The sequence below is a fragment of the Scardinius erythrophthalmus genome (assembly GCF_964197995.2).
Source record: "Scardinius erythrophthalmus genome assembly, chromosome: 19".
Classification (NCBI taxonomy): Eukaryota; Metazoa; Chordata; class Actinopteri; order Cypriniformes; family Leuciscidae; genus Scardinius; species Scardinius erythrophthalmus.
Window position 1 is genome coordinate 12,132,542 of NC_138239.1, and position 18,213 is coordinate 12,150,754.

Consider the following 18,213-nt stretch of genomic DNA (forward strand, 5'->3'; position numbering starts at 1 on the left):
AGGTTGTTTTTTTTAGTCTGCTGATTGAAGTGACTCAGTTTTCCAAAAAGCATCTCGAGACCCTGTTTTCTTTTTAATTACATTTTGCTGCATTTTAAAACAGAAGAATGCATTCAAGCATTTAAAAGCGTCAGACCGCTGCAGTAATGGAAATAACAATAGCGGTAGCTAATAGCATAAAATAGCATAACAAAAAAAAAGCTGCTGAACTGAGTAAAATATTTTTACTTCAAAATAAATACATTTACATTCACATTTACGTTCATGTTTTAAACAAGCTTTTGCTGGCAAAAATGTGGTCCATTGTCCATTTGTAATAATGAAGCACACTTCACACATAAGTCACTTTCAAACCAAGAAACGTTTTGTTAGTGAATGTGGCAAATTCGCGTAACCATCTTGAACATGACCAACATCTGCATGGGGAAATCTTTTGCAAGAAGCTTCACAAGAAACTCTTCCTATTGAAATGACTGGATTTCACCCGTAAAAATTCACTAAACAACAAAATATGAAATATTACAGAGACCTCAGTGTTTTCTCTTTCCTATAGATAACTTTTCTTCTATACCCTTTAAATCTCCAAGCAAACCATAAAAAGATCCTCATATCTGCTCAATGAGATACAACATTGTAAAACAGGGGAAAACAAGTTACTTGCATTTAGACTAATCACAAATCATATACTGAACGGATAATACTGCAATCCGTAGCTCAGATGGTTCGTTTGGAGATCTGAACAGGCCCGCAGATGCAGAGTAAGCATTTTACAAGTACAGTGGTTCTTGCACACGTTAACCTTAGGCTGTAATTTACATTAAAGCTCCTCAACCTTCAGTTGTCACAAGGCCTTGTTAAGTCCACTGCTGAGACTGAGTGTCCTCATAAACATTTGAAGGGTTGGGGGCACGGGCCCGGGCTGCTTACTTTTAAAGCCCACTAAGCTCAAGTTGTCTATAATTTATTAATGAGCTGTTAGGAAACCTTGAATTTTTAAAGCAGTGAGGGATGAAGATTAAAATTTAGCCCAAACCGGTTGTCGACAAGCCCATCCGGCTTTTGCTGACTCTCTCTCTCTCTCTCTCTCTCTCTCTCTCTCTCTATTTCTCTTTCTCTCTCTCTCTCTCTCTCTCTCTCTCTCTCTCTCTCTCTCTCTCTCTCTCTCTCTCTCTCTCTCTCTCTCGCCGTTGTTATTACTCCTAATGCAAACCCTTAATTTATTAACAGAACGTGCTTTGAGATACTTTGCTGTTTAAAATGCTCAACCTGTTCCTGCTGTGTGTGAGACTGTGTTTACTGAACATTTTGCTGTTCCCTCTCGCTCGCAGGGAAAATCACTTTGAGGGTGACCATTTCTACACCTATAAGTGTGTTGTGTGTGATAGTCTGGGCTTCTACTGCCATTTCAAAAAGGACACAGCTCCCTTTTACAACTTTCCCATACAAAAGGCTTGGATTTATTTAATAAGTAATTATGTTGAATTTATAATATGACAATTTTATTAATTATGTACATAATTTCATGTGTAAATACAATAGTCATCATATTATAAAGACATGTTGTTTCCAAATTTAAATAAGTAGCTTTAATTCCACTGTTCTAAGGCCAAAGCAAATTCTAAAAATATAATCTAGAAGTAATTTCATTAAAAAAAGTATATATATATATATATATATATATATATATATATATATATATATATATATATATATATATATATATATATATATATACTGTTTTTACTGTTAAAACTAAGATCTCATGATTTCCATCCAGTCTTAAGAAAGCAAAATAATAATAGCAAATTTGTAAAATGCTTTAAAATATTGTTAAACATTTATTTAATGAATAAAAATGGTTCAATTAAATAAGCATTTAGTAGGCTACTTTGTAATAAATTATTAAGTGTTTTTATAAAGAAGTAGTTTTTCTCTTTGATTTATTTAAAAACCCTTGGTTTATATTGTATTGAGATCTTGTTATTCTATGGTGTACATTTATTCGATAGTCTACAGTTATTATTTTGAGGTCATGGGAGCAGGCAAGCTGGACAACTTTTCACTGCTAAATCTTGTTTTTTAAAGGCCAGTTTCGAAATATGGATTTTGTCAGACACAAGAGGCACTCAAAGCATGAGTGGCTATTGGGAAGATTACAGTCACTCCATATGCTATATAAGATTTATCCTCAGCACAATTCTCTTTGAAATGAGATCTGGTTATCTGTTCACTGGTAAAATTGTTTTCTGCCACCATCACAATCCTCTACAGCCTTTGTTGTAGTTTTGGCAAGGAAGTGTAAGAATATTCGAAAATGTGTCTGTACTTTTCTATAAAAAAACAAACAAAAAAAATTAACACAGAAAACAATTTTAAAAAATTCATTCAAAGACAATGAAACAATGAAAGACATTATTATTATTATTATTATTATTATTTAAATCTCAAGGTTTCTGTTCCATTTAAACAGTAAAATAGTCTTTTCTTCCCTATTGTGACATACGTTCAAGAGAAATAGGGTGGGACTTGATTTTTTTCCAATTGGATGGTTGTGGTTTGCTAATTGCTGTGATGTCATGTGAGTGACAGGTTGTCCCGCCCTCCTGCCAGTAAACATCATCAGAAAAGAGATGTTGCTGCAAGTGAGAGAGGAAGTTATTTTGATTAAAGATTATAAGGGGGTTTAAAAAAAATACAGTGATGTGAACGGATAAATCATTTCTAATAATTACGGCAATATTCCATAAAAGAACAAGAATTGTTCATTTTGATTTTATGGTGACTTTGAGGATAAATTAGGTTTCTGTTTTTGAAAAGCTTTCACTTTTTGCAAATCCATTTGTTTTTGGTTTTCCCTGCACCAAAAAATAAATAAATAAATTTGTTACCAAGACTCCTCTGTGAATCTGTTTGGAAAGATTGCAAGGAGACAAAACTGCATTCAGTTTTCTAAGTCATTTTGGTCATGACTTCCATGTGCTCATTAGCTTAAGTGGCTACTGTTAACTATACTAAAATAAGGCTGTTTGATCAGAGTATAAGTGCATGCAAAGTCTTGAGAGATTAATTTGGAGTCATTTCCCTTCGATGGGTCAGCAGAATTACATTCGCTATGTTTACGTTAGTTATGTTTGCAGAATGAGTTCAGAGGAATGTTTCTTCCCTTGAGTCAAAGTGAGTGACAGTATATTGGCAGCAGGTGTTCTCCTGGAGGCCGTCCAATCACAGAGCACGTCTGTGGAGTGTGCGCCAAAGCTGAAGCCAATCAATTTTAGAGAGAAGTGTTGCAACCATCTCGTCCTCCAGCTGAGTCCTGTTCAAAGCACTATTCAATCATCTTCCTGAATTGAGTATCACCACCAGAATCCACTTTGCAAGAATCCCAAAGCAACCCACATTTTTTGGTCTTACTCTAAAAGGACATTCATGGGAACAGGACAGTCGAGTCATAATATTTTGCATCAGTTTCTTTATTGTAAATGCACTGTGGGTAGAAATTGTATAAAATGTAATATTGCACAATATAAATCAATTGCACTTTCTCAAAGTATAACGATGCATCTGTGTTATGCTACAAGAATACGCTATGCAGGTACTGTGCTCCAATTAAACAAGATATTGTGAAGTGACCAACTTATTATTACTTTTAAATATATGACATATAGTTATCAAAATGCCCTCCAAGTATGAAGGTTCTTGGGCTACCAGCTAAATACAGTGTTTGGCACTGTAGTGAATGTGTTGAAGACATTTGACTTGTGAATAAATACAAACACTTTTTAAAGCTAAATAAATGCTAAGCACAGATTGTATATACATAGCCCTCTATATGTTACCTGCATTATTACTTCCCAAATTGTGTGTTGTGATCGTTTCATTACATTGCTTTAGGTGGGCAAACAAGCACAAGATTTCAGTGATTGGCTGCCATCATATTCAAATTTAATTGAGCAAATGACACGTCAGCTTGAACAGAGTGGTGTGTATTATAGAGCCTGTATCTATTGTTTTGTGTTTTGAAGTTGTGCACTTTCCACCATATAACATATAGGCTAACATATTTTTCATCATGGGACATATTATGTTATGTTACCAATTTTCAGCCAATTTAGTAATATTTTCAAGCATCTTTATGAGTCTGACAAATATATGAATTATAGATATATAAATTTATGTTTATGCTGTAAATACAGCGTCATATTCCCAAGAAAATATTCAGGCCTGAAACACTGCAAATTTACATTTTTCTGTGAATGCTTTTCTCATCTCAAAAATGTTTATAGCCCAATATTTGATACAGAAATCAATATAATTGAAAGACAATTCACAGTTTGTATTTTCAAAAAAATAAATTAAAACTTTAAACAACTGTGTAAACCCATTTTCATTCATACATTTACAGCCTAACAATTTCTGACATACTAATTGTACATCCTCCACGTTTTTCAGGAAAAATATCTCTACAAAGCCATCGATTATTAGTGCATGCCGTCAACTGATTCTGCTTTTACTCACTACAATTTTTTATTTATTTAGTCATAGAATGATATCCAATTTCATTTAAAATTGAAGAGGTGAGAGACTTTTAGAAAGAAGGAAAGCAAGAAAGAAAGAGACAGAGGTATATCTCAGCTATCAAATCTACTTTTTAACTCTCAAAAGTTTGTGCTTTGCTGATTAGATGTCTTTGATGTACGGCTCCAAAGTAGTTTTGTGGCAAACTATCATTTAGCTTTGAAGTTTCTTGTCGCCTCTGCAGGGTCCCTAAATACGACAGGATAAATGTAGAAAGGACAGAGAACGATCAGAGTTAAATATGGGAAACAAAACACACACACACACACACACACACACACACATACACACTGCATCTACAGTACAAACATCCCTGCTCTCTTACCTTGCTAACTTGTCTAAACCAAAGGATCATTGTGTAATCCCTTTGGAAAACGTGAGATCAGGTGAATTCAGCAGTTCCCAAACTCAGAGGGTTTATCAGAGGGTCATGATTAGAAAACAACTGTTATTCCTTATTAAAATCCAGTCACTCGATGGATCCCATGGTGCATGTTCCAAAACAGTGGCTAGCAGTGAGCATTTCTCCATGTTTATCCATTTAGTGAAGCATAATTCCACTAGAATTTGCTCGTTGTGGTGGCCTGGTGGTTTAAGGTTCCCTGAATCCATATGTTAGAGGAACCAGAGTTTCCATCGAGCGTGCTTCTTGGTCTCAGTCTTGGACTTGCGTTTGGGTGTGGAGGTGAACACCTCGTGTGTGTAAGGCAGAGACGGGTAGCACGGCTCTTCTAAAGGACACAGTCTCTTCATTAAGGGCTGCAGTTTGTCCTCTTGAAGTTTAAAATCTAGTTCCACACTAAAAGAAAAAAAGGGGAACATTTTAGATGAGGACAATGTGGAGTTGAGATCATATAAAATCAGATTACAATGTCTGAATGGGGGTCATAATAAAGTCAACAATAAATCAAAGTTGACTCCATTTACTTATGTTAAATTAATCTCCTTTTGTCATATTGTGCCCATTTCATGATCTCAAAACGCTAGTGCATCAACATTTTTCAAAAACAAAGTTTGTCTTCATAATTTTTCATCAAAATGTAATAACTTGAACCACCTCTGAAATAGCATTCCCTTTTAGCTAACATCACTTACAGGTTGTTTTGATTGTAGAAAAAAATTATAATTGTTACGGTTGGTTGCAAGAAGGGAGCATATATGTAATCGGTCCTACTTGACCCACTCCGAGTGGGATTTGAACCGTGGGCTTCGATGTGGGAGGCGGGCGCACTAACAAGGACACTAAAACCCACAGTCGCTATAGGGTGCTTCTTGAGGCCAGGGGAGTGAGGTTTACACGTACAGCTCTTACTGGCCTACGTCCGTTACAGAAACAGGATCTATTTGCAGCTAGTGATGGACGCTTTCGAAACACTGCTTCATGAAGCTTCGAAACCTTTACAAATCTTTTGTCTCGAATCAGTGGTTCGGAGCGCATATCAAACTGTCAAAGTCACAGGCTTCGTTACATCATAACTGTATCGAAATGATTCGAAATTTCAGTGGTTCACCGCTGGGGGGCGATGATCTCTGAAGCCATGAATCATGCAAATTCACTGAGATCGCCCCCCAGCAGCGAACCATTGAACAAGTGTCTATAGTTTTCACCGTATCTCTGATCAGTTTAATACCTTTGTAAATCTTTTAATGAGACATTTGAATAATTAAAAGGAATAATACTAATTAATGGTCTCTTATTTCCCTGTTTAGCTGAGCCATCCATAGAACGAAAAAAAACAAGCCCTGGAAATTGATAAAAGAATAGGGGTGTAACGATTCGTTTTAACAACGATTCGATTCGTATCGCGATTCGTGGTTGTCGATATGATTCAAGGACGATATTGGTTCATTTAGAACGATACGATCCGAACCGATTCAGTGACTTGAAATCGATTCAGTGACTTTTTAGCCAAAAATTCTTGTAAGGGAATCAGATATCAATTAATTATGGATATAAACAAACAAGTAAACAACAATTAATGTCAAATGCATTCACATTTTATTTGAATAAAGTAGGGCTGCACGATTATGACAAATCATAATTGTTGATTATTCCCTTGATTATTCCCTTGGCATTTTATTATGGAAACAAACAACAATTAGGCTACCATGGTGATACACAATACTTAGAAGAACTGGTAAAGAAACATGGAAACTGCTCCTGATAAACAGCAACACACATGACGTACCAATAACGTAATTTATTGGTATTTTACTTTTATTTCGTAACTTACTAATTTATGACGTTGCATGCTCGTATTTCTTTTTGGTTTTAGTGAAGTGATACAGCTCGCGCCGGCGCATTTGCGCGTGCAATTAAAGAGTGCATGATGACAGGACATGAAATTTCGTTTTTCTGAAGTGAGAGACTTTATTTCGTAGCAAGTTATGAAAATAATGGTAGAATAATGACACGGACATATAGCCTGACAACATCATCTGACCGCAGATACTGAATCTGGACAACTCGTTTTTTTTCTAATTTAAAAGGTAACGACGTTGCATGCTTGAAGTTTATTTTGTGCTTTATATATAGTGAAGAGATATAGGCCTACAGCGCGCTCCCCGGGGGGTAGGGGTGTTATGTTGCATTTACACTGTTTTGACCAGCAGGCATCACCAGCATAAGGGTTTCGAACACTTCGAAACAGTGTCCCATTTCGTGAAGCAATTAGTTCAATTCATTTGAAGCTTTGAAAAGCTTTGTTTCTCCCATCACTATTTGCAGCAGTCAACTTTAATTAACAGTAGATCAAAATAACAAAACACTCTGGAACACTGGACAGAACAAAAGCACGCAGGAGAAAGCAAACCAAACTATACAGCAACAAGAACAGACAAAAAACAACTGAGAATGAGGGCCATATATAGACAGGTTAACTGAGGAAAACAAGGCACAGATGGGGACTAATCAATCAACTAAAGAATCACTATGACAACAAATGCAAATATACTTAGAAACCAAGAAAACAGAAAGGAAAAACAGAAAACAATGAGAACCAAACTAAAACTCCATGAAACATTAAACTAAAACAAGTCTGCACGTTACAATAATATTACTTAAAAACATTTTTAAACATTTGAAAAAATTAAGAAATGAATACTTCTATTCAGAAAGGTTAAAGTGACAGTCACATGTAATAATACATTTGTAATAATATTTCACAATATTTTTATTATTACTGTATTTCCAACCCAAAAGGTTTTGAACAGTATTTTAATATCATTAGATAATTTTAGCCAATCACCAAATAGCTGTTTAGCCATTGTTTTACACAGTTTTAATGATCAATTCCCAATAGATAAAATCTTTTTTTTTTGTTGTTGTTGAAAATCCTGTTTTACTCAGAAATTCACAATGTTATGAAAGTACATTGAGGTGCAAATGCCGTTTCATGCCCGAGTTCTGTTTGCCTTAGCAAATTTTATGCTATACGCACCTCAGTCCTGACCTCTAACATCATGACTAAGCTGTTTAGCACAGTCTCAGTGTATGTGTCTATGTATAGGTTTGAATGTCCTCGCACAGCCGTCTGACCTCGCCATCTCTCTAAAGTCATAATCCCATGACAATCAGATGATTCCTGATGATTGCAGTGGCTAAACTCCTAGATTAACCGTCAGAGGCAGCTTTAATCTGATCTAAATGAAATCATTCACAAAGCAGTGTCTGACTCATCAGTGTAAAGAACAGAGACAGACAAACCAATCACACACAAGTGCCCCATTTCTCTCTTCTTTTGACTTTCCTGCAATGCAAATGAGCGTATTGGAAATCAATGCTGTTTGACTCATCAATTACATCCATTTATTTAGATTTGTGCAAAAAAAGATCGCTCTGACCAAACTGCAGCATGGGAGTCAATTATGTTTTATCTACGTCCTTACACTGAGGGTTTATTTGGTTTGCGGTAAGGAATGCCTACTTCTTATAAGACAGAAGCCTTGCAAAAATCCAAAGTTTTGTATTGGATAACCCAAATAATGCTGCTATGCATTGAATTTTAACGTTTTTAAAAATACAATAGTGCTTTATCACACATTCACATAAACAAACCTTAAAAACCAAGGACTTTTCCCCCAAAACATATGTACTGTGACAACAGTGCGCCAAAAACAGACTAAACCCCACAGAGACAAAGCGATCTGCATATCATTTTCAAGTCTGCCCTGGATTTTCACAAATGATCAGAAAAACTTCTCTGGAATGATATATTTAGAAGCTGCAGTGTTTGGTTTGTCTATTTACAGAAGTTGTGAAAGCGCAGCGATTCTCGGCAGACTCTCTGAGGGTGAAAGAGAATGGAACAACAGTGTGTTCCTGCTCCAGGTTGAGCTATACTACACTCAGCAATTAATCACAGGACAAACCTGAGCAGTTACCTTGTGTACACTACCGACAGGAGAGAATGAAACATATGGGTGCCTGGTAAACAATGCACAGTAAACAACTGCAGAATCTGCAAACCTGGCTCAAAATAAAGAGGATGTCTTATGACGGTAAAAGAGAAGCAAAACTCGAGAGCATGTAGATGTGAATTTGAGAACTTGTACAATAAATATTTGTACTTGCACACTAAAATGTACACTCCTGTACAATATTTATTGTACAAGTTCAGTTGAATGTTGAGATTTGCACTCGCAGTTGTTGCAGAGAAAAGTAGTCACAAATGTGTAAAATGTCATTCACAGAAATACAATGAGACACAAACTTGTTTGTGTCTGTCATTGGATTTGTGTGAATGACATTTTACACATTTGTGACTACTTGTCTGCAACTTCAAATTCAGAATACAGGTTTGTGACTATTGTCTGTGAGTACGAATTCAACATTCAACTTCAGATTTGTATTTTACAGGTTTTCACATCTGAGCTGTGAGTGTAAAATTTTGCGTACAAGTACAAATATTTATTGTACAAGTTCTCAAATTCACATCTACATGCTCTAGAGGTTTGATAGAGATAGGGTTTTGCAACCACAAATGCTGATTATCAGTTCAATTCATACTCGATACTCATTCAAAGCAAACAGGATTTTGTAATAAGATATTGTTGACCAAAATGAAAATCTTACTATAGAAAAAAATTATGATACTCTATATTATATTATATTATATTATATTATATTATATTATATTATATTATATTATATTATATTATATTATATTATATTATATTATATTATAAGGTCTGTATTCTGTTTAAATAATAAATTAAATAATAATAATATTAATACTGTGCACAATTTTATCAAAAAGCAATTTACACATTTTAATAATTTAAAGTCTTTTAAAGGAATAATTCACCCAAAAGATCTTGTCATTCCAAACCTTTATGGTGAATAATAATAACAATAATAATCGAATGTTCATCAAAAAGAGCAGCAATTTATGAACTTTAATATATACTTTGGCAAAAAAAAAAAAACGGAATAGTTCAGCCAAAAACATGATGAATGTCCTTTTTGGTGAAATGTTTTGGAAAAGAGCAGATTGAACATTCTGCAAAATATCTCCTAATGTTCCCTGTTATATGGGTTTGGAACAACATGAGGTTGAGTAAATAAATGTTCATTTTTGTGTGAACAATCCTTTTGGCTTCCAGTAAATTCACAGGAATTTAATTTGAAATTGATTTTTAATAAACCGCTCTGATTATGAATAGGCGAATGTTAAAATAACTTCCAGTTGTTAACATCAAATATAAGTGACCCTGGTTCTTGCTCAATTATTTGCTTCGCTGCTTCTCGGTAATGCAGAGACATACACACACAAACATACAGTCAAACTCAGGGGGCAGTAAACATGGAGCTAAATATTTAATCACAGTAACACTGATGTTATCCTTTATATAGGTATACAAACATTTAGTTGTGTGCTTGAGTCAATGACAGGGTACAAACGTCAGATGCCAGAAATATTACCACAGGGAATTTTTTTTAATAAAGTTCAATCTTGGACACAACAATGTGAAATAATGTTCCAGTACGAGTCAAGATCACAATTGATTTTAAAAGGAGTCCTAAAGGTTTTTATCCGAGTGAGCGGAGGCTGGTGCGAGAGATCAGTTGGATCATTTCTGAGGGTTTTACAGAAGCTATAGTGGATTATTCTCAAGCTTTGTCTGTAATTTTTGCTTGAGTGGCTCCGTTGTCCTTCCCTGGTGTGCACATTGCCGGGTCTCTCTGCCACTTCTTATTCAAACTATACCACTGTACCCTCTTGTGTCCATGTCTGAATTCATGTGGTGCTGCGTGGACAGGTCAGGGCAAGGTTGTGCTGAAGGACAGGCCCGTCATGTGACTAATGGCCACATTGTACCTGCAGCCTTGTAAAGGCAGCCGCAGAGTGAACTTATCCAGTCCACTATGCCAGCAATAGGCATCACAATCAGCACTTCCTCACTGGCCGCTCTCCCAGCTCAGGGCAGGAAATGAGATTTTTGGCAATCAGACAATCAGACTTCCTCTTGTCTTCTGTTTCCTCTCCTCTGTTTGGTAGTGAAGAACTGATCTGCTCATTAGTGCAGAGTGGAGCACGCAGTGTTCAGCACCAGTGAGCACCGGCATCCAACTGCAAAAATCTTCACTCTCTGGGTCAATCCTACTATACAGTATGATGATTTTTTATCATATTTATAGAGGTTCAAATGTTCTTTAAAATAAAGAAAGAAAAAGAACTAATAATAATACAAAAGGTATGTCAAATTCTGACATTATTGTACTTTTTTTATTCAGACTTTTCACTTTAAAAGTATCCAAATCTTTTAAAAAATATTATTATAAAGCAACATGAGCATTTTCACTAGTGGTCCCAGACATATGGACCCCACTGTATAGCTTAATATTTTAGAATTATTAAACAAGTTTTTTATCACTTATCAAGTAGGTGAACATAAATAAAAACTTGAAGGTCATTAGGAAATCTCTGATCAATATTTCAAACAAAACATTTCACTATGGAAATAGTAATATTGTTTTTTTTTCTGTATACTTTATACTGCTTAAGCCCCCCTGTTGTTAAACCCAATATTTGAAGGCCCCCTTCTATGTAGACTATAATATTTTCAGTATTTCTGCTGTAATTATGGCTTTTTTGTTAACAGAAACTGGAAGAATTGATATTAAATTAACCACAATTAATTTTGTGATTCCATAAACATCCTGCTGCCCCCTTAGAAGTTTTCTGAGCCCCCCTAGTGAGCCCCTATATTGATTTTCATGCTTTCATTCTTTTTCGTAATATCCTTTTAACTGGCATGTGTCACGTGTGGTGATGCCATCCAAAACGAGAACGAAGGAATTTAGTCCAATAAAGCTTTAATCCACAAAATAGAGTTACGCAGGAGAATCTCACAAGAACACAAAACCTTAGCACATTAATTACTGACAATCACCAACAAAGAACTGAACAAAAGAGGGAGTACTTACACAGAAGTGACAAGTAAAACTAATGATCGACAGCTGAACTTCATAAGTAACCAAGGAGACAAACTAGGAAACAATCAAGGCTAAACTGGACTGAAGCACAAGAAACAAACACAGGGAACGAAAAGACAAATAAATAAAACATAATCCTGACAACATGAATCTCCAAGAAGTGACATCATCGTGTTGGGACAGCAGCACAAAAATTAGGAAGTATTAGCTTGAATTCTGTGATGTTTTCTGTCATTAGAAGATTTGTATTTTTTTTTTTAACATTCCATCCTGTTTGATTAAAATACATAAATCAATTTGATTTGATAAAAATGTCAAAAGATGCTTAGAATTAACTTAACTTAAAAAGTCCCTATTATGCTTTTTTTCTAATATTACCTTTCATGTAGTGTGTAAAGCTGTTTGCACTCTCAGAAAAAAGGTACAAAAGCTGTCACTGTGGCAGTACCTTATCAAAAGGTACACTTTTGTACCTAAAGAGTGCATATTAGTCCCTCAAAGGTACATATTGGTACCAAAAGTGTACATATTAGTTCCAAAAGTGTACCTATTAGTACCTAAATGGTACATTTTAGAACCTTTTTGAAGGGTACTGTCCCAGTGACAGCTTTTGTACCTTTTTTTCTGAGAGTGTGTGTATGTCAAATGTCTGCAAAGTTTTAAAGATCAAAGTGCACAACAAATAAAGTTATTGTCTACTAAAAGAACAAATCGATTCTGAACTGCCAAAACGAGTCGTCTGCAAATCCAGTCTCTCTTTAGTTACACATCTACATAGATTTTTAAACAATTTGCATAATGCAAGCCTATGGTCAACACTGGTCATCGTCTACTTTGACCTTTAACACCCAAACACTTTAGTTGGTTTGTATTGTTGACATAACGAGAAGACGCTTCGAAAGCAAATTTTCTTTGCATACACTTCCAAAAGATGAGGATGTGAAGAGATTTTAGAAATTAATTTTTTCAATGTTACCACAGCAGTATTACTCCAAACTTTTGTTGTGTTCCCATCAATTTACTGGTCCAGGTTTTATTCTTCCAATGTTTTGAAATTGAGTTTCGTTTCGAACACAATCTGTAAGCGTTAGACCAATCACAACGGACTGGGCCATCTGACCAATCAGAGCAGAGTAGGCTCGTGGAATGGAAGAGTTTATAGAGACCAATCTTCATCCAAACCGTTTCAGACACTTTGAGAAATCAGGTGATGTGCAATGTGTTTTTTGACCTTGGATGCATGTGAATCCAAAAAAAATGTACAATAGCCAGTTCGATAATAAAATGCAATTGTCACTCTTGCTGATAACAAACTTTGTGTGAACGCAGTAATATTTATCACTCTAAAACAGCCATATTCTGCTGCTGTGTGAATGTAGCCATTGTGATTAGCTGCATTTCTCTGAGCTGCCAGGGTGTTAGGCTGAGAAACAGAGAGAAAGAACAGGGACACTTTCCTACATTTTGAGAAATCATCTAGAGCCTGTACAAAGCACAAGATTTACCCAGTTTATTCCTGGTTCATAAATACTTAATGGAAACCGACTCGCTGCTTATAATGAGAACTATTGCAGCCTTTGAAAGTGAGAGGAGGAAATCTGTATCACACCATCTCAATAATTGATGCACGAAAGACACTTACAGTAATCCGCTTGGAAATAAACAAAGAAATATAAAATACCATGCACAGATCCAAATGGAATGAACTGCAACTGAATTTGGCACCATTAATAGGCCTTCGTCATAAGCTCATAAAGGTATTGCCAAACGTCTGTAGAAACCAACTGGGCCGCCGTGCGATGTGACACAAAATAAATGAAGTTGGAAGGGAAAAGGTGCTAAATGTGTACTGTATGAATACCATAGGGAGTTATCTTGGACACCGCGCAGAAAAACTGGCGGTTGCCACTATTTCAAAACTCTAATGGTTGTTTTTTTTCCTACTTCTGATGAATGAGTCATGCCTGTCTCCTGTCAGCGCACCCCGAGGACAGAGGCTGCGGCAGGACGACCACAGGTCGGGCTGTTCATTCTGTCGCTATCTGTCTCCCAGTATGTGTCCAACTACAGAGACATCGCAGCAAAATCACACCATGCTGGCTTCACTACTCTGACATATGAGAATGTACAAATATCCAAAAGTGCATGTACTTGAATGTATAAAAAACAGGTGCAGACTTTTGAGGCACATGTGCATGCTGATACCATTTTGTCTTTACATACACAGAAGTTTGCAGAAGCGTCTGCTGTTGCATTGCCATATATTTTGCAGCTATATATATTTTAAATTCTTTATTTATCTCCACAGAACTCGATTGTTTGTTAATTATTTGTCTTCAGCAGAGGAGAGAAAGCCATTCAGGTTTAGAATCAAATCAGGGAGAATAAATGATGATAGAATGTTTCCTGTGATATTTCTATTAATGCTTTAGCAGTGACACCATACAGTACAGTGCAAGGCCTCATCCTGCAGGCTTGCTTTTTTTAACCAATTTGTGCACATGCTTTAGAGAGCATATTCAGGGAGTCATGTGGTTCAGTGAAGAAATAAGTCCCTGGATTATAAAGCCGATGCTGTTTTTGCCGTATGTTCTGGTGCATTGGGCTTTTGATAAGAATCTTTGTAGCCGTGTTCTTTGCGATATGAGCGCCAAACAAAAGCACTAAGAATTTGAGCTTAGTTGAGCTGATGCAAACGCAGAATGAGGATCGAGCATCAAGACACAAGTAAAGTGCACTAAAGGTTCAGTTACAACTAAAAATACCCACAGTATACAATGCATATCAACTCACTACACATAGCAAAAAGTCAGGGTCATTCTTTTAAATTTGCTTAATGGCAGTGCTGACCGGTATACTGCTAGTCTTCGATGTTTTTTTGTTTTTTTTCCTAGAATATCTTTTTAATCTGCTATGTGCATCCTCATTTAAAATTTTCTTAACAAGGTTGTTTGGTTTGGCCCTTTGTAAGTTCATAAGCTGAAATGTGCTTAACTGTTCATGAATATTTTATTGTTCTTGTCAATAAAATTAGCAGTGTATAAATTCAAAGATTAAGGCCAGTTAAATAGTGCACTGAAAATTAATTTAGTTAATTTAAAAAAAAGTAAAAATTTATATATACTATATTTTTTACACTTTAATTGTTATATGTCACATTTATGTCTTGTTTAGGTCATAGTTTCTTTATCATAGTTTCCGTCACTGTTTTACCTGATTTCTAGTTCGTAGGTTGTTTCCATGGTTTCTGATTTGTTACACACCTGTTCCATGTTTCATTATTTATCTTATCTGTAGTGTATTTAAGCCTTCTGTTTTCTTTGTTCTCTTTTCTGTGGTAATGTTATACAGTATGTTGCTGTGTAGTTCTGGAGGTGTTCATTAAAGTTTCTTAGTATCTTTCTTCATAGAATAGAATAGAATAGAATAGAATAGAATAGAATAGAATAGAATAGAATAGAATAGAATAGAATAGAATAGAATAGAATAGAATAGAATAGAATAGAATAGAATAGAATAGAATAGAATATGTCACACTGTTCTGATATAGAACTCCAAGACACCTGATAAGCTTTCATCAATGCAAAGGTTTGGAGAAGAAATACACATAAAATAGTTTGGGTTAAGTGAAGGATGTGTCATTGTTTAATGACTAAAACAACAATGTGGCACAGTATGATGCAGCCAGCTAGTTGGTTGTTTGCTGGGAGCATGCTGCTCTCTTACAGTGCTTTCTCTGTTGCTTTGTGAAAGTTGTGATGGAGGAACAGTGTGAGCTGTCTTGCATCATGCTGGCATCCATTTTCTTGTGGAGTACACTGAATGAGCAATGAACTTTGACCCTGTAGGCCGCCTTCTCTTGTCCAGAAGGATTTGTGAGCAGTTGGATAGTGTACAGGAATGTCAAAGTACAATATATTAGTATGAAATTTATACTAAAATAAGAAAACAATGTAATAATATTGATAATGATGCATGCCAGATGTTTAAATGTCTTTATTTATACATTTGATTAAATCTTAGAACTAATCTTAAAACTACATCTAATTTACTTGTTTACTTGAATACTGCTGTTGCATGCCTGAAAAAAGTACAGATAGCCTAATAAAAATTTACTCCAAAAAAATCATTTTCAATTGTACTTGAGGTACAAACAAACTTAATTTGTAATGTACTTAAGTATTAAAAGTAAAAAGTACTGATTGATGAATGTTTATACATTTTATAGGGCCTACTCCATCCTACTGCTCAAAATGTTTACTTTATTACTAAAACTTGTCATGAACTGATAACAATTACTGATAATTACTGATAATTACAAGTGTGCAAACAAGTAAAAAATGAAATAAATCATATAAAATGAGACAAATATGTGGACAAATATAAACAGACATAATTTAAAACAGACGTCACATATTTGGGAAAATGCGTTAAAATTAAGGAGAACAACAGCAAACATACTAGTTTTCTATCATTTTAAACATTAATTTGCATTATTTTAACATTATTTTAACCTTCAGATTGTAATACAAAATTTTGTATGCATTCAAGCATTACATACAGTGGGCTTAAACCGCTCGCCCTTTTACAACAGATTTTGTTCACAAATAACTGACAAATATGATTTTCATTTACAATAATAAATCCCCAAATTCGGCGTTTGTAACTTTTTGCCTCATCAGTCGCACACACTAGAGCTCCGAGGATCTCTCATTCTTGGATCATTTTGATTCAGACTTGTGAGTTCAGTGAATTGTTGACTCAAGAACAGATGCAATCTGATCGGCCCAATCCACGAAAGAATCCTTTAGTGCGATTTGCGAACCGATTTATCAGGTTTACTGAAAAGAATGAGCAAGTTCATGAATCAAACTCTGCTATTGCGTCTCAGAGCAGGTGACGATTTCTTCAGTTTAAAATAATGAGAAAAGACTAAATGTAGAGGAGTAAAAAGTATTATAATATGCTTTCGAATGTAGTGAAGAGAAATTTTCCCGAAATAAAAATACTGCAATAAAGTAGTCTACAGATACTTGAAAAATTTACTTGTACTAAAATAATTTGTTGCTGTCCAGCACTTGAAATACTTGAAAGCTGCATGGCATTATTTTAATTTAATATGTATTAAAATATTACTATTAAATGTAATAATTACAGTAAGTAGGGCCTATTAAATAAATATGTTATATATTAACTTTTGCTGTGGAATCTTAATTGACAATTGAAATTTCACTGGTATAGACCAATTTCGAGCCGACATCCCAGTTACGTCACGGCATTAGCTGGTGGCAAAACAAAGGGAAAACTGGAGGCGGCCAATACAAACCAGCACATATTCGGCTACACAATAAGGAGCTTAAATTATTATTATTGTAATTAAATGTCATCTTGTTGTGTTGTTGGGTGCAAGAATCGACGGAGTACAGGCTCCAATTTGAAATTTTATTGCATAATGTTTTTTAAATGATTGTGATTATTTGTGAATCATCTATGATTTTATACATTGTTTTGATTGATGATAAGAAAGGGTAATCAAATACATAGTTAAAAAATTAATATGCTGTATCTGGAATTTTTATTTCTAGAAAATATTCACATCGTTAAAATTGCACCGTAATGTCACTCTTTACATTGTTGTCTTCTGTCTGTCCTTGGCGCTGGCTAGGCAGAACTGCGGATCGTAGGCTACCACACAAGTCGTGTACGTGACCATTTATTACAGTTATAGGCATAAAGATTGATATGCCCTCAGTTTCTCTTTACGCTCAGTTTCTCTATCAGGTAGGTGTAGAAGTCAGGCCACTCAACCGGAGGTAGCATTAACGTTAATCCTGTCAGATCGTCCATTCATTGACTGAGCATGTACGGGTCAGCCAATCTGGGATGTCCGCTAAAATTAACTTTTGCAAATAACTATCGCGGTCCTGGACAGTGAGTGACCTTGCACATTAAGATAAAATCAGATTTTCTCCAGTCATTATTAAAAAACAAGCTAACAAAACTTGCAAACTAACGTTAGTGAAGCGGCCAGAGGGATCGTTCTGCCACCACCAAAGCTCCGCCCACAAAAAAAGTCACCATGTTTACCAACTGAAAAGGGGTCTATATCGGATACTTAAAGTGGTTCATAACAACCCTATAGTGTAGAATGAAGTGCTCTGTCTGACCACAAACACACACACACAAACACACACACACAC

At 35.3% G+C, this 18,213-nt stretch overlaps 1 protein-coding gene across 1 annotated transcript in view; it reads right to left on the reverse strand.

Moving 5' to 3' along the window:
- Positions 1-3,458: 3,458 nt before the first annotated feature.
- Positions 3,459-18,213, reverse strand: part of insyn2ab (inhibitory synaptic factor 2Ab) — a 55,557-nt gene continuing 40,802 nt past the window's right edge. The window contains exon 4 of the mRNA XM_081394240.1: positions 3,459-5,374. Within this exon, the coding sequence (XP_081250366.1) occupies positions 5,191-5,374 (184 nt within the window). The 3' untranslated portion in view covers positions 3,459-5,190. The remainder of the gene's footprint in view (positions 5,375-18,213) is intronic.